Source organism: Hemiscyllium ocellatum, chromosome X (genome assembly GCF_020745735.1).
Source record: "Hemiscyllium ocellatum isolate sHemOce1 chromosome X, sHemOce1.pat.X.cur, whole genome shotgun sequence".
NCBI lineage: Eukaryota > Metazoa > Chordata > Chondrichthyes > Orectolobiformes > Hemiscylliidae > Hemiscyllium > Hemiscyllium ocellatum.
In genome coordinates this window covers 18,617,202-18,643,464 of record NC_083453.1, presented here as the reverse complement: position 1 = coordinate 18,643,464, position 26,263 = coordinate 18,617,202, and the positions used below count along the sequence as shown (strand labels likewise).

The 26,263-nt window shown below is 48.0% G+C and overlaps 1 protein-coding gene across 2 annotated transcripts in view; it reads right to left on the bottom strand.

Annotated features, from left to right (window-relative positions):
* asic1b (acid-sensing (proton-gated) ion channel 1b) overlaps positions 1–26,263 on the bottom strand; it is a 912,521-nt gene that overhangs the window by 814,801 nt on the left and 71,457 nt on the right. The window contains exons 2-3 of one of the 2 annotated variants that reach the window (XM_060820899.1): positions 21,161–21,178; positions 11,136–11,159 (exon numbers count right to left, since the gene is read on the bottom strand). The exons of the other annotated variant lie outside the window; for it this stretch is intronic. Coding sequence (XP_060676882.1) covers positions 11,136–11,159; positions 21,161–21,178 — 42 coding nt within the window. The remainder of the gene's footprint in view (positions 1–11,135; positions 11,160–21,160; positions 21,179–26,263) is intronic. 2 annotated transcript variants of the gene reach the window in all.

Here is a 26,263-nt window from a genome sequence, read left to right as displayed (position 1 = left end):
ACCCCTTAGCCTCCGACGCTCCAGGGAAAACAGCCCCAGCCTGTTCAGCCCCTCTCTGTAGCTCAGATCCTCCAACCCTGGCAACATCCTTGTAAATCTTTTCTGAACCCTTTCAAGTTTCACAACATCTTTCCAATAGGAAGGAGACCAGAATTGCACACAATATTCCAACAGTGGCCTAACCAATGTCCTGTACAGCTGCAACATGACCTCCCAACTCCTGTACTCAATACTCTGACCAATAAAGGAAAGCATACCAAACGCCGCCTTCACTATCCTATCTACCTGTGACTCCACTTACAAGGAGCTATGAACCTGCACTCCAAGGTCTCTTTGTTCAGCAACACTCCCTAGGACCTTACCATAAAGTGTATCAGTCCTGCTAAGATTTGCTTTCCCAAAATGCAGCACCTCGCATTTATCCAAATTAAACTCCATCTGCCACTTTCTCAGCCCATTGGCCCATCTGGTCCAGATCCTGTTGTAATCGGAGGTAATCCTCTTCGCTGTCCACTACACCTCCAATTTTGGTGTCATCTGCAAACTTACTAACTATACCTCTTATGCTCACATCCAAATCATTTATGTAAATGACAAAAAGTAGAGGGCCCAGCACCGATCCTTGTGGCACTCCACTGGTCACAGGCCTCCAGTCTGAAAAACAACCCTCCACCACCACCCTCTGTCTTCTACCTTTGAGCCAGTTCTGTATCCAAATGGGTAGTTCTCCCTGTATTCCATGGGATCTAACCTTGCTAACCAGTCTCCCATGGGAAACCTTGTCAAACGCCTTACTGAAGTCCATATAGATCACATCTACCGCTCTGCCCTCATCAATATTCTTTGTTACTTCTTCAAAAAAACTTAATCAAGTTCATGAGACATGATTTCCCACGCACAAAGCCATGTTGACTATCCCTAATCAGTCCTTGCCTTTCCAAATACATGTACATCCTGTCCCTCAGTATTCCCGCCAACAACTTGCCCACCACCGAGGTCAGGCTCACCGGTCTATAGTTCCCTGGCTTGTCCTTACCATCCTTCTTAAACAGTGGCACCACGTTTGCCAACCTCCAGTCTTCTGGCACCTCACCTGGGAGTATCGATGATACAAATATCTCAGCAAGAGGCCCGGCAATCACTTCTCTAGCTTCCCACAGAGTTCTCGGGTACACCTGATCAGGTCCTGGGGATTTATCCACCTTGAACCGTTTCAAGACATCCAGCACTTCCTCCTCTGTAATATGGACATTTTGCAAGATGTCACCATCTATTTCCCTACAGTCTATATCTTCCATATCCTTTTCCACAGTAAATACTGATGCAAAATATTCATTTAGTATCTCCCCCATTTTCTGTAGCTCCACACAAAGGCCTCCTTGCTGATCTTTGAGGGGCCCTATTCTCTTCCTAGTTACCCTTTTGTCCTTAACATATTTGTAAAAACCCTTTGGATTCTCCTTAATTGTATTTCCCAAAGCTATCTCATGTCCCCGTTTTGCCCTCCTGATTTCCCTCTTAAGTATACTCCTACTTCCTTTATACTCTTTTAAGGATTCACTCGATCTATCCTGTCTATACCTGACATATGCTTCCAACTTTTTCTTAACCAAACCCTCAATTTCTTTAGTCATCCAGCATTCCCTACACCTACCAGCCTTCCCTTTCACCCTGACAGGAATGTACTTTCTCTGGATTCTTGTTATCCCACTCTGAAGGCTTCCCATTTTCCTGCCCTCCCTTTACCTGCGAACATCTGCCCCCAATCAGCTTTTGAAAATTCTTGCCTAATACCATCAAAATTAGACTTTCTCCAATTTAGAACTTCAACTTTTAGATCCGGTCTGTCCTTTTCCATCACTACTTTAAAACAAATAGAATTATGGTCGCTGGCCCCAAAGTGCTCCCCCCACTGACACCTCAGTCACCTGCCCTGCCTTATTTCCCAAGAGTAGGGTCAAGTTTTGCACCTTCTCTAGTAGGTACATCCACAAACTGAATCAGAAAATTGTCTTGTACACAATTAACAAATTCCTCTCCATCTAAACCTTTAACACTATGACAGTCCCAGTCGATGTTTGGAAAGTTAAAATCCCCTACCATAACCACCCTATTATTCTTACAGATCGCTGAGATCTCCTTACAAGTTTGTTTCTCAATTTCCCTCTGACTATTGTATTCTTCTGTATCACACACCAGGCACCCATGTCGTCTCTCAGAATTAAGGTATGGAACAATATGTTTGACGGTGAGATGTACTGTTGTAACTGGACACGCCAACACACATTCAGAGAGGGAAATGTTGACAGAGTTGGGTTGTCTCCAATAACGTCTCCATCGGAAGGGCCACCTTTTATTATTGTAAAGCACATTCGCCCAAACGTTTCTCTTTCACTTTCGGTGTCTGAGTTCGTCACTTCCACACCTGGCCCTTACACAGGATCAAACAAAATGAAAATTAGCCATGCGTGCCAAAAAGGGGGTTGCGTCTTCAAACCTTGCTCGTGGATTCCTGCCATGAAATAGACTCTCGCCTGTGTAATTACACTTAAATCAATAGCCCGCTACTGGTGCATAGCATTTAGCTCCCTCCATTTACTTACACAGTAACTAATTGCATAACAAATTAGTGAAGCCTACAGATACATTTGATTACCCGCATGTTATTACAGCAAGTCAAGCAACCCCCCCTTCTGCGATTAGCTTCTGCTGGAGCAGTCAGTTTGAAGGCACGAGACCCCGCACCGTCTCAATGACTCCCTTCTGCTCTTATCTGTGCCAGGCGTCCATCCCTTCTCAAAGATTCACAGCTCAGATTTTGTGGTTGTTAAGGGTGCTGGGGAATCACACACCTTCCTATTGTCAGCCACTCCACCGGTCAGGGTTAGACCCCGGCTGGAATCGTGACAGCGCCTTGCGTGACCAGAAGTCTCATCTTTCAGCTGAGATGGTACATCAAGGTCACGTACACCTGGCCCATTTGTGTTGACCTCAAAAATCAATAGGTTACACACCCACCCACTCCCCCGCCCCCCTCCACCCCTGGGATCTTGCTGTGAAGAAAACAGCTAGCTTTATTTTCCTTATTCACAGGATGAGGACATCCCTGGCTAGGCCAGTGTTTATTGCCCAGAGGCAAGCTAATGCTGTGGGCCATATGTAGACCAGACCCGGTAAGGATCGCGGTTTCCTTCCCTCAAGGGCATTCGTGAACCAGATGGGTTTTTCCAACAATCGACAAATGGATTGATTCGTGGTCATCATCAGACGTTTAATTCCAGATATCTGACTGAATTCCAATCCCACCATCTGCCATGGCGGGATTTGAGCCCAGGTCCCCAGACCATGAGCTGGGTCTCTGGATTAACAGTGCAGCAATTATACCACCAGGCCGTCACCTCCTACATTCACTGTACCAAAGCAGTTCATTGTGTGTGGAGCACAACCCAGGTCACGTTCTGAGGACCCAGGTTGGAATCCCACTACGTCAGATGGTGGAATTTGAATTCAACAAAAAAATCTGGAATTAAGGGTCTAATGATGACCATGGATCCATTATTGATTGTCAAAAAACCCCCCATCTGATTCACTAATGTCCTTTACGGAAGGAATCTGCCATTCTTACCTGGTCTGGCCTACATGTGACTCCAGACCCATAGCAATGGGGTTGACTCTTCACTGCCCTCTGGGCAATTAGGGATGGGCAATAAACACTGGCCTAGTCAGCGACGTCCATATCCCATGAATGAATAAATAAAAACTTCAAGGTGTGTGAGAGAGGCATCAGGTACCACACGAATCTTTTCTCTCAGTTCATGTTCAGGCACAGAGTGACAATCCATTGTTCCTTTGTCAATGCATTTAGCACCGACCTCAGAAATGTTTCTTGTCCCCGATGCCAGCTGTTCACGTATATCCGATGAGTTTTCAGGGTTCACGGATCTGGGAACGTTCGATTTGTGTTGTTTTGTCGCCTGGGTTGTCACAAGGCAATAAACGACAGAGTGCTGATCATAGCAACACTGGTCCAAACCTGCCTGACAGAACAATACAAGGCATTCTTGATGGGAAACAGTTCGTTTGATGCCATTGCTGGAGGGTCTGTACAGACGAGCAATGCCAATTCAATATCATGCCCTGCCTGGGCACCGTCAACAAGACACAAGTCAGGAGTGTGGTGGAATACTCCCCACTTGCCTGGATGGGGGCAGCTCCAACAACACTCAAGAAGCTCAACGTTAGGTTGGCTCAGTGGTTAACACTGTTACCTCACGGTGCCAGGGACCCGGGTTTGATTCCACCCTCGGGCGACCGTCTGTGTGGAGTTTGCACGTTCTCCCCGTGTCTGCGTGGGTTTCCTCTGGGTGCTCCGGTTTCCTCCCACAGTCCAAAGAGGTGCAGGTTAGGGTGGATTGGCCATGTAAGTTACCCATAGTGTGCAGGCTAGGTGGGTGAGCCACAGGAAACGCAGGGTTACAGGGATGGGAGTGGGGGTGGGTGGGCTGCTCTTTGGAGGGCCTGTGTAACCTTGATGGGCCAAATGGCCGGTGTCCACAGTGTAGGGATTCTCTGACCATCCAGGACAAAGCAAGCGACTCGACTGGCACCAGGTCCGCTCAAAAATAATTACTCGGCAGCACCAGCGTGTACCATTTACCTCAGACAGCACCTTCCTAAATGCACAACCATTTCCATCTAGAGGGACAAGGACAGCAGATACATGGGAACGCCATCACTTTCCGAGGCACTCACCAACCTGACTGGCAAATATATCTATCCCCTTTCTTTCTGTGATCAAAATCCTGAAATTCCCTCCCTCAGGGCTCTTCCTATAACATACAGAGTGCAGTGGTTCAAAAAGGCAGCTCAGCCCCACCTTCGCAAGGGGCAACTAGGGACAGGGCAATAAATACTGGGCCCAGCCAGCAACAACCATGTCCCATGAACAAGTAAAATAAAATGACTCTCAGTGAGGAACATCTGACAGCAAAAGATTAAAATCACAATTCTCTTGGGTGGAGGTGAGATGGGAGTAGGTGCTGGGGCATGTAGTTGAGGAATTCCCCGTTATCTAGAGCAGGATTACTGGAGTGGGAAACCAAGCCACACTTCCTCGCCAAATACTTGACCAGAGAGTTTAATTTGCCTTTAAATCTCTTGGACTGTTTAACATAATGATGAAATTAATATTTCTGTCGTCCCGCCACTGCATTTAAAACTGACCTGAATCATGAAGATGATGAGCAGAAGCCAAGTCATGAGATAAATTTCTGTTTTTGCTTCGACGAATTGTGATAACTCCCATTCAAAATGGCAGCTGATCGTCATTTAACTCACATTCAAAATGGCAGCTGATCATCATTTAACTCACATTCAAAATGGCAGCTGATCGTCATTTCACTCGAGGCAATTTTGTTTTCATGAGGGATGAAACGAAAAGCAGCCAATTGGAGTACACCTGTAGTAAAATTGCTTTTATACTTCTCCAACAGCTAACAAGCCACTTAACCAGTTCAAATGGCTTCCTAAATTGGCAAGAATATTACTGTACAGTAGGAGCAAAGGATGGGATTAAAGATTAAGTTAAATGGCATTTGCTCTAATTCTTTTGCAAAGTGTTTAATTCACAAGAGAGAAGTGAATTAATTTCTGTGCAGCAAATCATCCTGTTTAATCTGTAATGCTCTTATATCTAAAAACAGAACTCACCACATAACAAGAGGCAAGGGTTGAAAGCGATGGTGGTCCCTACGTGAGAACTGACAACCAAAGAATGAATAGAGAAGGAGCGTCTCGGTTTGTTGTGCAGACGAACTGGTCATTACCACAACGACCCAAGTCTTGTAGGAGTTCACCATACCTTCCACCAAGTTGGTGCACTTGTACAAGAGATAGCCTTCACATGATACAGAGAAATAAAAGAGAATTTGACTGCCATTGAGGTCAGCATTTGGGTGCTATCGTGTACCCGTGCTCAAGGAGAATCAACACAGAATGCTGACAGTACAGAAACAGGCCATTCAGCCCATCAAGCCCACAATGACCCTCCGAAGAGCATCCCACCTCCCCCCGACCCTGTAACCCTGCATTTCCCATGACTAACTCACCTAGCCAGCACATCTCTGGGCACGATGGGACAATTTAGCATGGCCAATCCACCCTAACCTGCACATCCCTGGGCATTATGGGATAATTTAGCATGGCCAATCCACCCTAACCTGCACATCCCTGGGCACTATGGGACAATTTAGCACGGCCAATCCACCCTAATCTGCACATCCCTGGGCACTATGGGACAATTTAGCATGGCCAATCCACCCTAACCTGCACATCCCTGGGCACTATGGGACAATTTAGCATGGCCAATCCACCCTAACCTGCACATCCCTGGGCACTATGGGACAATTTAGCATGGCCAATCCACCCTAACCTGCACATTACTGGGCACTATGGGACAATTTAGCATGGCCAATCCACCCTAACCTGTACATCCCTGGGCAATATGGGACAATTTAGCATGGCCAATCCACCCTAACCTGTACATCCCTGGGCAATATGGGACAATTTAGCATAGCCAATCCACCCTAACCTACACATCCCTGGGCACTATGGGACAATTTAGCATGGCTAATCCACTCTCACCTGCACATCCCTGGGCACTATGGGACAATTTAGCACGGTCAATCCACCCTAACCTGCACACGCCTGGGCACGATGGGACAATTTAGCATGACCAATCCACCCTAATCTGCACATTTCTCGACTGGCAAATAGATGCTGGCACTAGCCAGTCACGGCCTCACCCTGTGAATGGATAAAGCAAACAAATTCCTCCTAAAGTGTGGTGCCCCAAAATGGGCACAAAACTCTCAGCTGGTCAAAACGTTGGTTCATAAAGGTTTATCATGGCTTCTGATGATCGTGACTCCAGGCAAAGATTAGTGGCACTTGGGCCAATACATTAATGGAAATCATTGGAACACTGTTATAACCAGCAGACAGGGAGCATTTTTAGTGCATCAGTCTGGGCTGGATTTGAACTCAAGACACGGAGCAAAAAGGACAGTGCTCAACCATCACCTGGTAATCCCAAGGAGGAGTAAGGACTGCAGATGCTGGAAGCCAGAGTCATTATTGACGTCTGCAAATGTGTTGCTGGTCAAAGCACAGCAGGTTAGGCAGCATCTCAGGAATAGAGAATTCGACGTTTCGAGCATAAGCCCTTCATCAGGAATAAGAGAGAGAGAGCCAAGCCGGCTGAGATAAAAGGTAGGGAGGAGGGACTAGGGGGAGGGGCGATGGAGGTGGGATAGGTGGAAGGAGGTCAAGGTGAGGGTGATAGGCCGGAGTGGGGTGGGGGCGGAGAGGTCAGGAAGAGGATTGCAGGTTAGGAGGGCGGTGCTGAGTTGAGGGAACCGACTGAGACAAGGTGGGGGGAGGGGAAATGAGGAAGCTGGAGAAATCTGAATTCATACCTTGTGGTTGGAGGGTTCCCAGGCGGAAGATGAGGCGCTCCTCCTCCAGCCGTCGTGTAGTTGTGTTCTGCCGGTGGAGGAGTCCAAGGACCTGCATGTCCTCGGTGGAGTGGGAGGGGGAGTTAAAGTGTTGAGCCACGGGGTGATTGGGTTGGTTGGTTCGGGCGGCCCAGAGGTGTTCTCTGAAGCGTTCCGCAAGTAAGCGGCCTGTCTCACCAATATAGAGGAGGCCACATCGGGTGCAGCGGATGCAATAGATGATGTGTGTGGAGGTACAGGTGAACTTGTGGCGGATATGGAAGGATCCCTTGGGGCCTTGGAGGGAAGTGAGTGTGGAGGTGTGGGCGCAAGTTTTACATTTCCTGCGGTTGCAGGGGAAGGTGCCGGGGGTGGAGGTTGGGTTGGTGGGGGGTGTGGATCTGACAAGGGAGTCACGAAGGGAGTGGTCCTTGCGGAACGCTGATAGGGGAGGGGAGGGAAATATATCCTTGGTGGTGGGGTCCGTTTGGAGGTGGCGGAAATGGCGGCGGATAATACGTTGTATGCGCAGGTTGGTGGGGTGGTAGGTGAGAACCAGTGGGGTTCTGTCTTGGTGGCGGTTGGAGGAGCGGGGCTCAAGGGCGGAGGAGCGGGAAGTGGAGGAGATGCGGTGGAGGGCATCGTCGATCACGTCTGGGGGGAATCTGCGGTCCTTGAAGAAGGAGGCCATCTGGGTTGTGCGGTGTTGGAATTGGTCCTCCTGGGAGCAGATGCGGCGGAGACGAAGGAATTGGGAATATGGGATGGCGTTTTTACAGGGGGCAGGGTGGGAGGAGGTGTAGTCCAGGTAGCTGTGGGAGTCAGTCGGTTTATAATAGATGTCTGTGTTGAGTCGGTCGCCCGAGATAGAAATGGAAAGGTCTAGGAAGGGGAGGGAGGAGTCTGAGACAGTCCAGGTGAATTTCAGGTCGGGATGGAAGGTGTTAGTAAAGTTGATGAACTGTTCAACCTCCTCGTGGGAGCACGAGGCAGCGCCGATACAGTCATCGATGTAGCGGAGGAAAAGGTGGGGGGTGGTGCCAGTGTAGTTGCGGAAGATGGACTGTTCCACATATCCTACGAAGAGGCAGGCATAGCTGGGGCCCATGCGGGTGCCCATGGCAACTCCTTTAGTTTGGAGGAAGTGGGAGGATTGAAAAGAGAAGTTATTCAGGGTGAGGACCAGTTCAGTCAGTCGAAGGAGGGTGTCAGTGGAAGGGTACTGGTTAGTGCGGCGGGAAAGTTCCCAATTCCTTCGTCTCCGCCGCATCTGCTCCCAGGAGGACCAATTCCAACACCGCACAACCCAGATGGCCTCCTTCTTCAAGGACCGCAGATTCCCCCCAGACGTGATCGACGATGCCCTCCACCGCATCTCCTCCACTTCCCGCTCCTCCGCCCTTGAGCCCCGCTCCTCCAACCGCCACCAAGACAGAACCCCACTGGTTCTCACCTACCACCCCACCAACCTGCGCATACAACGTATTATCCGCCGCCATTTCCGCCACCTCCAAACGGACCCCACCACCAAGGATATATTTCCCTCCCCTCCCCTATCAGCGTTCCGCAAGGACCACTCCCTTCGTGACTCCCTTGTCAGATCCACACCCCCCACCAACCCAACCTCCACCCCCGGCACCTTCCCCTGCAACCGCAGGAAATGTAAAACTTGCGCCCACACCTCCACACTCACTTCCCTCCAAGGCCCCAAGGGATCCTTCCATATCCGCCACAAGTTCACCTGTACCTCCACACACATCATCTATTGCATCCGCTGCACCCGATGTGGCCTCCTCTATATTGGTGAGACAGGCCGCTTACTTGCGGAACGCTTCAGAGAACACCTCTGGGCCGCCCGAACCAACCAACCCAATCACCCCGTGGCTCAACACTTTAACTCCCCCTCCCACTCCACCGAGGACATGCAGGTCCTTGGACTCCTCCACCGGCAGAACACAACTACACGACGGCTGGAGGAGGAGCGCCTCATCTTCCGCCTGGGAACCCTCCAACCACAAGGTATGAATTCAGATTTCTCCAGCTTCCTCATTTCCCCTCCCCCCACCGTGTCTCAGTCGGTTCCCTCAACTCAGCACCGCCCTCCTAACCTGCAATCCTCTTCCTGACCTCTCCGCCCCCACCCCACTCCGGCCTATCACCCTCACCTTGACCTCCTTCCACCTATCCCACCTCCATCGCCCCACCCCCTAGTCCCTCCTCCCTACCTTTTATCTCAGCCGGCTTGGCTCTCTCTCTCTTATTCCTGATGAAGGGCTTATGCTCGAAACGTCGAATTCTCTATTCCTGAGATGCTGCCTAACCTGCTGTGCTTTGACCAGCAACACATTTGCAGCTGTGATCTCCAGCATCTGCAGACCTCATTTTTTACTCATTATTGACGTCCCCCCCTACACATTAACACCACAGAGTGGAACCAATGGAGAGCATCAAGCTCCTGGGAGCGGTCATCCACAACAAGCTTTCTTGGACTCTTCATGTGGACGCACTGGTTACAAAGGCCCAACAACATCCCTCCTTCCTCAGGCAGCTGAAGAAATTTGGCATGGTGGTGAATACCCTTGCCAACTTTTATAGGTGCGCCATCGAGAGCATTCTGTCTGGATGTATCACTCCCTGGTACGGCAACTGTACCATTCAAGATCGGAGACGGTTACAGAGAGTGGTGAACCCGGCCCAGACAATCACAAAGGCCAACCTCCCATCTATAGAATCCATCTACCAGGCCCGCTGTCAAGGAAAGGCCGCCAGCATTCTCAAAGATCCATCCCACCCTGGCAATGTTTTGCTACACCCTCTATCATTGGGGAGAAGGTACAGAGGCCTGAACACACGCACCAGCCGGTTTCGAAACAGTTTCTACCCTACTGTTGTTAGAATACTGAATAGACTCACAAACTCTTAACATTCGCCTGTCCCTGTGTTTTGGTTTTTGCCGCTGTTTCTCTATTATTTACTTATCGATGCTACTTAACTCTGTGACCTGCCTGGATTGCTCACAAGACAAAGCTTTTCACTGTGCCTGACTTGAATTCAATTCAATTCAGAGTCAGGAGATGGGAGGCTGGAAGGGCACAGCGGGTCAGACAGCATCCGAAGAGCAGGAAGGTCCTGGCGAAGGGTTTCAGTCCGAAACTTTGCCTCTCCTGCCCCTTCAGAAGCTGCTGAGCTCTTCCAGCTCTACAACTATGGACCTGGTAACCCTTGATCGGGTCATTGCCTCTGAACTAGAGGGAATGCATTTAAGGTGGGGCGGGGGGGGGGGGATGTCTTTTACACAGAGAGTGGCAGGAGTCTGGAACCCACTGCCAGGTGTGGTGGTGAGGGCGGAGACGACAGGGTGTGACCTTTAGAGAAGTGCATGAATATGCAAGGAATGGAGGGATGTGAAGAAAGGGCAGGCAGAAAGGATTAGTGGAATTTGGCCCCACGTTCCCCCAACATTGTGGGTTGAAGGGCCCATTCCTGTGTTGTACTGGTCTATGTTCTAACTGATCAGTTAGCTGCCCTACTATCTGAAGGCAGATTCTGCATTGGCAGTTGTGCGCGGGGGTGAAATTGGAAAGCATGCCCAGTGCCCAGCACCCACTAGGCTCCATCTCCAGTCTGCCGCACTCAGTACACAAGCGTACACCTGGAAGATTCCTTCTAAAGTCAACTTCCTGCCCCACCCCGCAACACCTTTTGGAAGCCAGGAAAGCACATTGGCAGAGATTGGGTGGGATTGAGTTCTTGCAGCCAAGTTCCCACTCGGTTGTGCGTGACAAATTCGCAAGGTAGCAGGAAGGAAGGTGCGCCTTTAGATGGCGCCACTTGGTGATGTTTTGACGATCAGTGGCATTTCGCAACCTTTGAACAGTTGGCACTGCACGACATGTCCCATTTTTCAGATTCCCGAGCGAGTTTAACGAAGAGAAAGGGAATTCTCCTCGGTGTCCTGGTCAATATTCATTCTTAAAGAACACAATTAAAGTGAATGACCTGATCACTGAGATCCTGCAGTTTGTGGGACACTGCTGATTACCCATTGGGTTGCTGGGTTTCCGACATGACATTAGTGACTGCACTTTGATAAGTGCTGCATTGCCAGTGAAGTGCTTTGGGACATTCTGCGATCACGAAAGGCCTGTACAAAACTGTAAGTCTTCCTTTCTTGATGGAATAAAGAGTTATTTGTTTACTTTCGTCACCAATGTACCTCAATTTAAACAAGCAAGGAAAGTACATTGCTATAATGACAATGCCTCTGTTGGGAGACACGAACGGAATTCGATAATCACAAAGGAAGTACAAATTGGCTTATGTTTTGCTACAGATTTTCAACACAAGCCTATTTAAGGCCAAGTCCAGAGAATTGCAACTCAGAAGTCAACCTTATTTCTCTGTTTACCTTTCACCCTGACTCAGTTCAATAACGATTAAAGCAGTTTTGTAGAAACAGATGCTTTTTATTTGAGGCCTGATCCAGGAGACTGTTAAACAGCATGACACATGTTTGAAAAGCACCCTTTAGAAATGGTCAATACTGAGGCTTCCCACAACAGATACTGATAATATTTTACTTGCAATGCATTGCAGAATCAGCTGTTTGACAGCGCCACAGTCTCCAGGCAGATTGTTGAACAAGGACGGGGACTTTGATATTTCCGAGTGACAGTGAATCATATTATTTTGATTGGTCAGGCAGCGATTTTGCAGTTTCCCGAGTGATCACCATGTCATCAATTTCAGATTAGTCACGGAGAATGACCAGGGAACAAACCAGAAATATTACACAGAATCCTAGAGACGTACAGCACGGAAACAGACCCTTCAGTCCAACCCGTCCATGCCGACCAGATATCCCAACCCAATCTAGTCCCACCTGCCAGCACCCGGCCCATATCCCTCCAAACCCTTCCTATTCATATACCCATCCAAATGCCTTTTAAGTGTTGCAATTGTACCAGCCTCCACCACTTCCTCTGGCAGCTCATTCCATACACGTACCACCCTCTGCGTGAAAAAGTTGCCCCTTAGGTCTCTTTTATATCATTCCCCTCTCACCCTAAACCTATGCCCTCTCGTTCTGGACTCCCTGACCCCAGGGAAAAGACTTTGTCTATTTATCCTGTCCATGCCCCTCATAATTTTGTAAACCTCTATAAGGTCACCCCTCAGCCTCCGATGCTCCAGGGAAAACAGCCCCAGCCTGTTCAGTCTCTCCCTATAGCTCAAACCCTCCAACCCTGGCAACATCCTTGTAAATCTTTTCTGAACCCTTTCAAGTTTTACAACATCTTTCCGACAGGAAGGAGACCAGAATTGCACGCAATATTCCAACAGTGGCCTAATCAATGTCGTGTACAGCCGCAACATGACCTTCCAACTCCTGTACTCAATACTCTGACCAATAAAGGAAAGCATACCAAACGCCTTCTTCACTATCCTATCTACCTGCGACTCCACTTTCAAGGAGCTCTGAACATGCACTTGATGAAGCAGAGTTTTCATGATTTTTGTGAGGAACTGGCCCGGGCAGGTTGGAAACAAACTCTGAAAGGCAGCAATGGGTACCCGAGGAACAGGCATCCCAGGTCCAAAAGGGAGAGGGAGGGTGACAAAAGTCAGGCTACCTAGAGAGTGAAGGAGGTGGAAAGCAGAAAATTATAGCTGCAGAAGGGAGGTATGCCGCAGTTGTCGAATTAATAACACAAGGGAGAATAAAGCTAAATATAAAGCAGACAGAGGAGAAGTGAATAATTAAATCTGCGGGAGGGGGTACAGATAATGAATATAAAGGCAATAAAAAGGCTTTGTACTGATATATTGTCAGTCTAAGAACTGTCAGAGTTGTGGGGCTGACTACTGACAGACTGAGGTAAGTGTCACGGCACTTATTTTTGTTCCATCCATACTGACCATAATTCCAACCATAGTCCCACCTGCTCTGCTCCTGGCCCACGTCCCTCCAAACCTTTCCTATCCATGTACTTGTCCAAATGTCTCACGACACCAGGTTATAGTCCAACAGGTTTATTTGGACGCACTAGCTTTCGGAGCGACGCTCCTTCATCAGGAAGCTGTGGAGTATTTACTCCGCAACCATCTGACGAAGGAGCGGCGCTCCGAAAGCTAGTGCTTCCAAATAAACCTGTTGGACTATAACCCTGGTGTCGTGTGATTTTTAAACTTTGCCCACCCCAGTCCAACACCGGCCTCTCCACATCATGTTGTAAGTGTTCCCACATCCATCACTTCCTCAGGAAGGTCATTCCACATGCGAACCACCCTCTGTATCAGTAATTTTTCCCTCATGTCTTTTTTAAAATCCTTCTCCTCTCACCTTAAAGCCATACCCCCTTGTCTCGAAATCCCCTTCCTTAGGAAAAATACACCTGCCATTCACCTTATCTATAAAATACATAATTTTATAAATCCTCTATAAGGTCGCCTCTCACCTTCCAGTGAAAAAACAGTCCCAGCCTATCCAGCCTCTCCTTGTAACTCAAACTCTTCATACCTGGCAGCATCCTGGTAAATCTCTTCTGAACCCTTAATAATATCCTTCCTGTAACAGGGCGACCAGAACTGGACACAGTATTCCAGAAGAGGCCTCACCAATGTCCTGTACAACCCCAACATGACGTCCCAGCTCCTATCCTCTGAGGTCTGAGCAATGAAGGCAAGTGTGACGCAAACTTCAAAGAATTATGTATCCTTACATTCCAGTTCCCTATGGCAGACTCAATATTTTTGAACTGAGGCTGCAAGTGAGCTATATTTTAGCTGTTGGTGTGAAAATGGGTTGATTCCTTTCAAGTGAATGCCAGAAAATTAAGCCATCACTAACTAACAGACCAACAGTAATGTACAGTGCATCGAGATGCAAGAGATGAGGTCAGAAGACAAGATATAGCTTGTGATTAGATCGTGCCAAGCCCTGGTTTAAGGGAAGTTGTCAGGGCAAAGGGAAGACTACCACGGAAGATTTGTGTCATCGTTCAAGTTTCTATGACTTGTATCATCTGTCTCAGCATTAAAAAACATGGAAATGCCTTGCTCTGTAGATGTCCCACACAGACAGCAAGAAGACAATGTTAAAAGAAGGAATGTGGGAATATATTGCTGAGCCATGATGACGAGATTAGACATGATCAAGAAGAAATCAGTGGGTGGCACGGTGGCACAGTGGTTAGCACTGCTGCCTCACAGCGCCAGAGACCCGGGTTCAATTCCTGACTCAGGCGACTGACTGTGTGGTGTTTGCACGTTCTCCCCGTGTCTGTGTGGGGGTGCTCTGGTTTCCTCCCACAGTCCAAATATGTGCAGATTAGGTGAATTGGCCATGCTAAATTGCCCGTAGTGTTAGGTGAGGGGAATGGGTGGGTTGCGGGTCGGTGTGGACTTGTTGGGCCAAAGGGCCTGTTTCCACACTGTGAGTAATCTAATCTAAAATCCTCAGGTAGGTTTTTTTAAAAACAGAGTGAAGAACAAAAGTGAGAGATTGAACAAGGTGCTACAGAAGACATGGATGAGAAAGAATATGCTGGGTATACGGAGAAGGTCAGGCAGCGTCTGTGGAGAGGTGGGGGAGGGAAATATAGTGACACTTCAGGTCTTCGATATTAATTTCAGATCTCATCCTGATTGTGACAAAGCTCTCTGAAATAACGATAGAGGCTGGTATCCTGTCCCCTTTAGTTAGTCGTGCACAGTACACTGACTGTAGACAGCTCCAGCATCTGCAGTTATTGTTTTTACCTCGTTGATTTTAACCCTACTGCGAATCCTCTTGCAAGGGTGCCTGCCTTGAAGAAGTTTTCCTCCTCTCTCTACAAGAATCTCAGGGAGTCCCTCTCCCACTGACTCTATGCTACTTTCTCCCCACCCCCCACCCTCCTCTAGCTTATCCCTCCAGGCTTCAGGTTCTCTGCCTTTATTCCTGATGAAGGGCTTTTGCCCGAAACGTCGATTTCGCTGCTCGTTGGATGCTGCCTGAACTGCTGCGCTCTTCCAGCACCACTGATCCAGAATCTGGTTTCCAGCATCTGCAGTCATTGTTTTTACCTCTTTAGCCAGCTCAGAGTCAGTCCGCTGAACTGAGGAGTTTCTGAATCTCCTGTTTCATTTCATTATTTATAGTTACACAAACTACGACAGTAACAATACACGAGAGAAATCGGGACACAACCAGAAGGTACCCAAAATCTTAGGAAACAAACGACGCGACATAAAACGGATATAGAATTTTCACACTGTCCTTTCAAAGGGGCTACAATGACAGGAGTCCAGAGAAGAAACCATTTCACCCCCTCAGGGTAACGGTCACAGCAGGCACGAGCCCACAATATACAATTGCAAACACTTCACCCATCACCCTCACCCAGTCTACCAAACTCAGCATAGCCAAAAGCAATGTTCAACAGTAAAAACTCACTGAATACAGAAGTCAAGTCGCACCCCCTGCTGCCAACAGCCTCCTGTCCCCGGATACCCTACACACCTCCTGACACCCATCCACACCACATACGGATCACGCCCATCTGTGGCTGGCCTTTCTGCAGGACAGTGGTCGGCCTTCCAGTCTTCAGCTGGTCATCCCTCATACTGACAGGCCATCCCCAGGCCTGCTCTCCCCCTGCCCCCCTCAGAGGCCTGCTTTCCCCCAGTTCTCAGCCGCCCCACGTCCTGACGAGCCCACTCCGGCCCACATCTCTGGTTCAAGTCTCAGCCTCACGGGCCTGGACAATCCGTGCACGAACTGGCCCGAAGCCTGCCTCTCATCGCACGAGCCAGCCCCCAATGCCTCATGGTCCCCAGCTGACCTTTGAACCTCTAGCTCCCCAACTGCACACACAAAAACCCCAAACATAATCAATTACAACACCCACATATTGTAACAGAATTTACAAAATCTTTGCACAATTGACATTCCCAACGTCCAAGAGCAGAGTCCCCACATCCACACACAGAAGCAAAGCCACACACATAGGGTCTCAGAGTCATAGCGATGTGCAGAACGGAAACAGACCCTTCGGTCCAACCCGTCCATGCCGACCAGATAACCCAACCCAATCTAGACCCACCTGCCAGCACCCGGCCCATATCCCTCCAAACCCTTCCTATTCATATACCCATCCAAATGCCTCTTAAATGTTGCAATTGCACCAGCCTCCACCACATCCTCTGGCAGCTCATTCCATACACGTACCACCCTTTGTGTGAAAAAGTTGCCCCTTAGGTCTCTTTTATATCTTTCCCCTCTCACCCTAAACCTATGCCCTCTAGTTCTGGATTCCCTGACCCCAGGGAAAAGACTTTGCCTATTTATCCTATCCATGCCTCTCATAATTTTGTAAACTTCTATAAGGTCACCTCTCAGCCTCTGATGCTCCAGGGAAAACAGCCCCAGCCTGTTCAGCCTCTCCCTGGAGCTCAAATCTTCCAACCCTGGCAACATCCTTGTAAATCTTTTCTGAACCCTTTCAAGTTTCACAACATCTTTCTGATAGGAAGGAGACCAAAATTGCACGCAATATTCCAAAAGTGGCCTAACCAATGTCCTGTATAACTGCAACATGACCTCCCAACCCCTGTACTCAATACTCTGACCAATAAAGGAAAGCATACCAAACGCCGCCTTCACTATCCTATCTACCTGTGACTCCACTTTCAAGGAGCCATGAACCTGCACTCCAAGGTCTCTTTGTTCAGCAACACTCCCTAAGACCTGACCATAAAGTGTGTAAGTCCTGCTAAGATTTGCTTTCCCAAAATGCAGCACCTTGCATTTATCTGAATTAAACTCCATCTGCCACTTCTCAGCCCACTGCTGTTGTAATCTGAGGTTACCTTTTTCGCTGTCCACTACACCTCCAATTTTGGTGTCATCTGCAAACTTATTAACTGTACCTCTTATGGTCACATTCAAATCATTTATATAAATGATGAAAAGTAGTGGACCCAGCACTGATACTTGTGGCACTCCACTGGTCACAGGCCTCCAGTCTGAAAAACAACCCTCCACCACCACCCTCTGTCTTCTCCCTTTGAGCCACTTCCGTATCCAAATGGCTAGTTCTCCCTGTATTCCATGAGATCTAACCTTGCTAATCAGTCTCCCGTGGGGAACCTTGTCGGACGCCTTACTGAAGTCCATATAGATCACATCTACTGCTCTGCCCTCATCAATCTTCGTTGTTACTTCTTCAAAATACTTAGTCAAGTTTGTGAGACATGATTTCCCATGCACAAAGCCACACTGACTATCCCGAATCAGTCCTTGCCTTTCCAAATACATGTACATCCTGTCCCTCAGGATTCCCTCCAACAACATGCCCACCACTGAGGTCAGGCTCACTGGTCTATAGTTCCCTGACTTGCCTTTACTGCCCTTCTTAAACAGTGGCACCACGTTTGCCAACCTCCAGTCTTCCGGCACCTCACCTGTGACTATCGATGATACAAATATCTCAGCAAGAGGCCCAGCAATCACATCTCTAGCTTCCCACAGAGTTCTCGGGTACACCTGATCAGGTCCTGGGGATTTATCCACCTTGAACCGTTTCAAGACATCCAGCACTTCCTCCTCTGTAATATGGACATTTTGCAAGATGTCACCATCTATTTCCCTACAGTCTATATCTTCCATATCCTTTTCCACAGTAAATACTGATGCAAAATATTCACTTAGTATCTTCCCCATCTCTTGCAGCTCCACACAAAGGCCTCCTTGCTGATCTTTGAGGGGCCATATTCTCTCCCTAGTTACCCTTTTGTCCTTAATGTATTTGTAAAAACCCTTTGGATTCTCCTTAATTGTATTTGCCAAAGCTATCTCATGTCCCCATTTTGCCCTCCTGATTTCCCTCTTAAGTGGGAAATCAGGAGGGCAAGGAAGTCCCTACTTCCTTTATACTCTTTTAAGGATTCACTCGATCTATCCTGTCTATACCTGACATATGCTTCCTTCTTTTTTTGAACCAAGCACTCAATTTATTTTGTCATCCAGCATTCCCTATACCTACCAGCCTTCCCTTTCACCCTGACAGGAATGTACTTTCTCTGGATTCTTGTTATCTCATTTCTGAAGACTTCCCATTTTCCAGCCGTCCCTTTACCTGCGAACATCTGCCTCCAATCAGCTTTCGAAAGTTCTGGCCCAATACCGTCAAAATTGGCCTTTCTCCAATTTAGAACTTCAACTTTTAGATCTGGTCTATCCTTTTCTACCACTATTTTAAAACGAATAGAATTATGGTCGCTGGCCCCAAAGTGCTCCCCCACTGACACCTCAGTCACCTGCCCTGCCTTATTTCCCAAGAGTAGGTCAAGTTTTGCACCTTCTCTAGTAGGTACATCCACAAACTGAATCAGAAAACTTTCTTGTACACACTTAACAAATTCCTCTCCATCTAAACTCTTAACACTATGGCAGTCCCAGTCTATGTTTGGAAAGTTAAATCCCTTACCATAGCCAGTAATTTCCCCTTCCTATGTTGTTGGTTCCCATGTGTACAATGACCTCCTGTTGGGCCCTCTCCCCCTTGAGAACATTCTGCACCCTCTCTGAGACATCCTTGATCCTGGCACCAGGGAGGCGACACACCATTCCGATTTTTCGCTGCTGGCCACAGAAACGTCTGTCTGTGCCTCGGACGACATAAGCAAAGTTCACTCACTCACAGGAACAGATTCCAACTGCACAGGCGTCGTCCACACACAGGAAATGGGCCTACCCACAAGGGCACAGCCCACAACCCAACCAGACAAGGCCCGGTCACCTCACTGAGTCATCCTGGAACTCACAGACCTCCTGAACAGCCCCACTGGCCATTTATCCAGCCATTTCAGGAGCCAGTTCTGACAAACAACAGTGCATACTGGCTGCAACTCAGGCAGCACACAGAAATCAGTTCTCCTCGCTGGAGCACAGTGGCTGTGGGGCCAGTCAGCTCAGAGTCAGCCCCCTGGACTGCGGAGATTCCAAATTGGTCAGCCAGGGCTTTCCTGATCGGCCAATCAAGGACCTTGTCGTCAACACGATCCACCTGGTTCCAATCACTACACTGTCCCAAGGTCAGCCCACAATGTCTTCCTGAAGCAGGGAAAGAATTGGAGAGCGTGCTTTAAATTCTGGTTTCCGAGTTCATCCGCTTTCGGAGCGTGTGCAGTGCGCAGCCTGCATCGGGCAAGTTTAAGTGCTGAGGTGATCCCAACTTAAACAGTTAAGCGCAAAGCAGCTGTAAGTTCAGTCAATGCCACAGCCAATCCATTTGGCCGCGAATGAAATTCATGGAAAGCTTGCGACATCAGGCAAATTTTGGGCTAAATGTGGGTCTCCAGCACTTCTGCCTGATTGTCAATGCCAGTCGCACTCAGGACAGGCCAGATGTCAAGGTGCAGATGGTTGGATTCACTGAACCTCTCTTGAAAGGACGAGTGAAAACAAGGCAAAACCATTCGGTTGACTGCGTTCTCCTTTTAAGAGACCGTGTCAAATCTGCCCTGTGATGAACTCAAACCTATTTAGTTCCTGGAAAGTTACTATGTCTTTCTCATCCAAAAGGACTATACAGAGGCCCAGCTCCACCATCGAACCTGCCTGGTTACGCCTCACTGATGAGTGTTTCTTAGTCCCAATCAAATAGGGCCCATACTGTTCCATGGAGTCCTTGGTCACCTAGGTGTGACTGGCACTGTCAATCATGCGGAAATACTTGCGGTTCACCTTTAGTCCAAACTCTGTCTGTAAAGAGTCAATCATCACATTTGCTGAAAATCATCTCCATCTCTACCGCTCTTTGGGGGCTTACGTTGCTGCTGACGTGGACAGGTTCGAGAAGCTCATTTGCCCCACACATCAAAGGCATGCTGTCCACTCACTAATATTAACAGCAGCCATTGGGCTGAATGACATTGCCGGGTCTGGAAGGTTTGGGTTATAAGGAGAGGCGGGATCGGCCGGGACTTTTTTCACTGGAGTGTCGGAGGTTGAGAGGTGACCTGATAGAGGTTTATAAAGTAATGAGGGGCATGGATAGGGTTAATGGGCGGTGGCTTTTCTCTAGGATGGGGGATTTCAAGACTACATTGTTCAGGTGAGAGGAGAGAAATTTAAATAAGACATGAGGGACAAATGTTTTTACACACACAGAGGTTTGTGTGTGGAATGAACTTCCTGAGGAAGTGGTGGATGTGGGTACACTTACAACGTTTAAAAGACACTTAGGCAAGTGCATGAATAGGGAAGGTTTGGAGGGATATGGGCCAGGAGTAGGCAGGCGGGACGAGGTTAGTTTGGGATTATGGTCGGCATGGACTGGTTGGGCCGAAGGGTCTGTTTCCGTGCTGTATGACTCCATGAGTCAGAACCAAATTAAATCAGATATTGAGAAATATTTTGGAGATGAAAAGGTGGGACTGTGTGACGAAGAGTTTGAGGGACTAGCGACTCACATCTTGGACCTGCACTCATACTTATCCCAGATGGACAGGGATGAAAGGCACTTGGATCTTAAACATGAATTAGATTTAAGCACACCTGACTCAGGTGCCAAAGGGCATGGCACAGTACGACAGAGGGCACTCAGACAACAATATTTGGCAATCTCCTTCAGCGTTGAGCTCCCTTCGCATTCTCTCGCCTTCCCAAGAGAGAAACAAACAGCGCACTGGAGGGGGTGCTGTGGGGGGAGACAATGGAAAGGTGTATGTGGAGATGTGAACTGAAAATGTGTTGCTGGAAAAGCGCAGCAGGTCAGGCAGCATCCAAGGAACAGGAAATTCGACGTTTCGGGCATAATTTCCTGTTCCTTGGATGCTGCCTGACCTGCTGCGCTTTTCCAGCAACACATTTTCAGCGCTGATCTCCAGTATCTGCAGACCTCACTTTCTCCTGTGGAGATGTGAAGGTGGATTTAAGATTAGGCAAGAGCAGTACTGGGGCAAAGCAGTCTGACAGGACAGAGAAACCTTGCAGCCCTCCTGGAAGTTCATTACTTGCTTGCAGGCCTTTGTTTTGTCAAATTGTCATGAAATAACGTTACTTCTGTCCAATGAGTTCAACCATACAAAGCATGTATCCTCAAGGGACTTCATTCTCATCCGCTCTCAAAAATATCTGTAACTTCTGATATAAAATGCCATTGTAAATGAGATTTGAAGTGCATTTTGATAGTTCATATTCATGGGGAAGTAATTGGCTTCAATTTAACCTGAAGTGGGTAAGACATGTCCGCCTGCAGACTGAGATGGTTCTCTCTGTCCATTTGAGCATGTCTGTGGCCAATTTGTTAAGAAACATTAGGCTTGTGCGTCTTACTGGAGGCTGATGGGAATTGACATGGCGGTCCAACCAGATTCCACTGCTATATAATTGGTGCATGGGCTCTTTCTTTCCTCTTCGCTGCCCTCTGTCAAACCAACAGGTTGGTTGGGATTTGCAGAGGATGTAATCTTGGACAGTCAACACGAACCCAGCTTATTAACTGACCACACGCTCTTCACTATTGACGGCACCAGCCGTCGGTGGAGCGCAGTTCTGGAAGCAACAGTGCCCCATCAGTCATGTCCCAGCTGGGAGCAAAACCACAGTCAAACACGTCTTCACGCAAACCCGATAGACACGCACGTTGTGGTTGCTTCATCAGATCGTGGTCACAAATGCAACCTCTGGCTGACCTTTCCCACTTGCACTGTACCAATTCACCGCTCTCTGAGCTGTTCAAATTAGTTGACTCAATACAAACAGGACGGCTAATCTGAGGCCTCCTAATCTTAGAGGTCCTAATCGTCTCATTGTCAAGCAGAGAGACCGAGGGGGTGCAGGTACACAGCTCCTTGATAGTGGTACCAAGGGTGGTGAAGAAGGCGTTTGGCATGATTACCTTCATAGAACTATAGAAACATAGAAGGTAGGAGCAGGAGGCGGCCGTTCGGCCCTTCGAGCCTGCTCCGCCATTCCTAACCATCAGGGCTGATCGTCCAACTCAGTCACCTAATCCTGCGTCCTTCCCATAACCTTTGATCCCCAAGTGCTATATCCAGCTGCCTCTCGAACACATTCAATGGTTTGACATCAACTACTTCCTGTGGGAAGGAATTCCACAGGCTCTTTGGGTGAAGAGATGTCTCCTCATCTCTGTTCTAAATGGTCCACCCCAAATCCTCAGACTGGGACCCTTGGTTATGGGTGCACCCATGGATACAGAACTGGCTCAAAGGTAGTAGACAGAGGGTGGTGGTGGAGGGTTGTTTTTCAGACTGGAGCCTGTGACCAGTGGAGTGCCACAAGGATCGGTGCTGGGTCCACTCCATTTTGTCATTTATATCGATGATTTGGATGTTAACACTGGTGTTATAGTTAGTAAGTTTGCAGATGACACCAAAATTGGAGGTGTAGTGGACAATGAAGAAGGTTACCTCAGATTACAACAGGATCTTGATCAGATGAGCCAATGGGCTGAGAAGTGGCAGATGGAGTTTAATTCAGATAAATGTAAGGTGCTGCATTTTGGGAAAGCAAATCTTAGCAGGACTTATACACTTAATGGTAAGGTCCTGGGGAGTGTTGCTGAACAAAGAGACCTTGGAGTGCAGGTTCATAGCTCCTTGAAAGTGGAGTTGCAGGTAGATAGGATAGTGAACAAGGCGTTTGGTATGCTTTCCTTTATTGGCCAGAGTATTGAGTACAGGAGTTGGGAGGTCATGCTATGGCTGCACAAGACATTGGTGAGGCTACCTTCTGATTGTCCTGCTGTGAGAAGGCCATTATTAGACTGGAAAAGGTACAGAAAAGATTCATAAGGACGTTACTGAGACTGGAAGATTTGTGTTATAAGGAGAGGTTGGATAGTGTGGGACATTTTTCCCCTGGAGTGTAGGAGGCTGAGGGGTGACCTTATCGTGGTTTATAGAATCACAAGTGACACAGATAAGGTAAATTGCAAAGGTCTTCTTGCTAAAGTAGGGGAGTTCAAAATGAGTGGGCATGGTTTTAAAGTGAGAGGGGAAAGATTCAAAAGGGATCCGGGTAGCAGTTTTTTCACACAGAGGGTGGTGCGTGTATGGAATGAACTGCCAGAGGAAGTGGTGGAGGCTGGTACAATGATAACATTCAAAAGATATTTGGACAGGTACATGAATAAGAAAGGGTTTGGAGGGAGATGGGCAAGTGGGACGAGTTTAATCTGGGAAACCTGGCTAAACCCAGGTCTCTGTGCTGTCTTGGAGTCTACTGGACTGGTGAAAACATCACATGAGTGGTGTCACCTGATTGACCGTCACATGATCACACATCATGTGATCAAGTCTCCAGGATACATCTCGCCAGAGTTGGCCATCCTGCACGGTCTGCATTGTGATGGTCATTTTACCCATCAAGAAAGGCTTCCTTACTTTGAAAGATAAATACTACCAATATACACTCCCAGCGTAGAGCTTGATCCGCCAGGAGAACTTGTCAGGAATGATTGTGTGAGCTGCACACAATTATCTACCCACTAAATTAATATACGGGATAGCATGGGCTGCACATAGACCAAGTAGAAATGGGCACTGCAGATGGATAACAAAATTGACCTTCCGCACTTGGATCTTTAATCATTCTGTTATACTGTCGCTGTCACAGAGTCAATATGGCACATAGGTCGGCTATTCGGCTATTGAGTCACACCGGCCATCTCTGGAGCCTTCAAACGCTCTTCCAATTCCCTTCGAAAATCATTGATGGTCTCCACTTCCACCATCCCCACAGGCACCAGGTTCTAGATCATTACCATCCAGGGCATAAAAACGTCCTTCTACATACTCACCCCCCTCCTCTCCCACCACAAACAGCCCTCCCCCACTACTGCAACTCTTGCACAACCCTTAAATATGTGTCCCCTAGACCTTTCACCATCGGGCAAATGGGAACAGTTTTTCTGCTCTCAGCGGTCTGAAACAACTCCCCAGGGGTCGGTATCCCGTCACCAACGCGGCGAGTCTACGACACTGATCTAGCTCCCTCAGAGCCAGCTCTGACCCTCCTGTCAGCCAGGGCTCCCTGATTGCATCAGATTAACAGCCCCAGTCGGGGAACTCAGGCTCTATGAGTTCTGGCTGACCTCATTCCAATCACTCCACATTCCTTATCTGAACCCGTCATAATCCTGTAAATTTTTTCAGAAAAATCAAATCTCACTGGAACCACTTTTGCTTCGAGGTCTCTCTAACCTAACACTGGGAGCTGGAATCCCTCGGCGCAGAACCATTCCGGTAAGTCTCCTCTGCCCCTTTTTCAGGGACTCGCTTTCTCTCCTCAAGTGCGGTGACCTGAACTGGTGACAATTATTTCAGAAAGACTTTCAAGTTTCTTTGTGGCCAGCTCCTCCGAGCAGTTGAATTATTCGACAACAGGCGAACTAAATGGGGGATTTCTGTGATACATTTTCAAGAGGTTATGCGATTGGAGTGTGGGTTTTGCAAAGTGAAGAGTCTGTTTCTCTGTGCTGTAAGAATGAGCAAAATGCCTGTGATATTTGTCAAATCAGCAGATGGCAGCGGAAAATTCCTTTGACTGCGCTTTTTTGAGCAATACCTGTACAGAAAGATGAGAAAATCAAAAGGAGTGCCTTTTTTTTTGAAATGTTAATGTATACAGATAAACAGACGATAGCAGAGACAAATGCAATTACTCTGAGTGGTGAACCATTAAAGTGAGATATCTGCAGGCAGATGCCAAGACTAAACTCCCAGCAAACGCAGTGCAGGAGCGGACTTCACAGGCATCGTTAGAACCCAGAACATTTCCATTGCACAAATCACAGTTTTGCAGCGTCCGACTTGAGTCTGGGATTCCTGGGGCAACCTTTGTCACAGAACATCACAGTAGGAAGGGCGATGAAATAGTGCTTTGTGCTTTCTTAAGCTGGGTTTTTTAAAAAAAATACATTCTCTTCAACAGCCTTTTAATATTTTGTGAACTGACTGTCATTATTACTTGAAATGTGCAATTTCACAAGCGTGTGTCTTAAGGAGATCAGTGTCATCCAACAGGCTATAAATTTGATAACTAGCTTTGGCCTGAAGGTAATGATCAGGCAGTATATTTTCTTGCTCATCAACAGGACTGCAGAAAGCATTTTGACTCATTGGGGAACTGGACTGCTTACCCAAACTCACCACAAGCAGAGAAAACCTAACCTTTCATTGGGAGATGCTTCATCCAAGAGTTTAATCATTCAGGCTGGTGACAGCTACCACTGTGGCAAAATGAGATTCACGTAAATCCATGATGGCGGGGGGGGGGGGGGCGGTAACCCACTGCATCACCCTGACATCAGCAAGAGAGAAGAGAGGTGAGAATGGGGATGTGAAGAGAGAGGTCTTAGACATTACTCTAGGGAGCTGCAATTGATAATCTACCCTGTATAAATGACGGAGTTGAAAAGCCTGACTCAGAGAGGGTTCAGAAGAGATTTACCAGGATGTTGCTGGGTCAGGAAGGTTTGAGTTAGAAAGAAAAGCTGGGAACCGTTTTTTTTTCCCCTGGAGGGTAGGAGGTGACCTTATAGAGGTTTGATAAAATCATGAGGGGCAGAGGTGGGGTTAATGGACGGTGTCTTTTCCCCAGGATGGGGGATTTCAAGATGAGGTGGAGCACACTTTTAGTAGTACCCTAGTAGCCACACACGCAGACAACAAGCAACATGAATTCGACTGGGACAACACTACTATCATAGGGCAAGCCAGACAGAGAACAGCCAGGGAATTCCTAGAGGCATGGC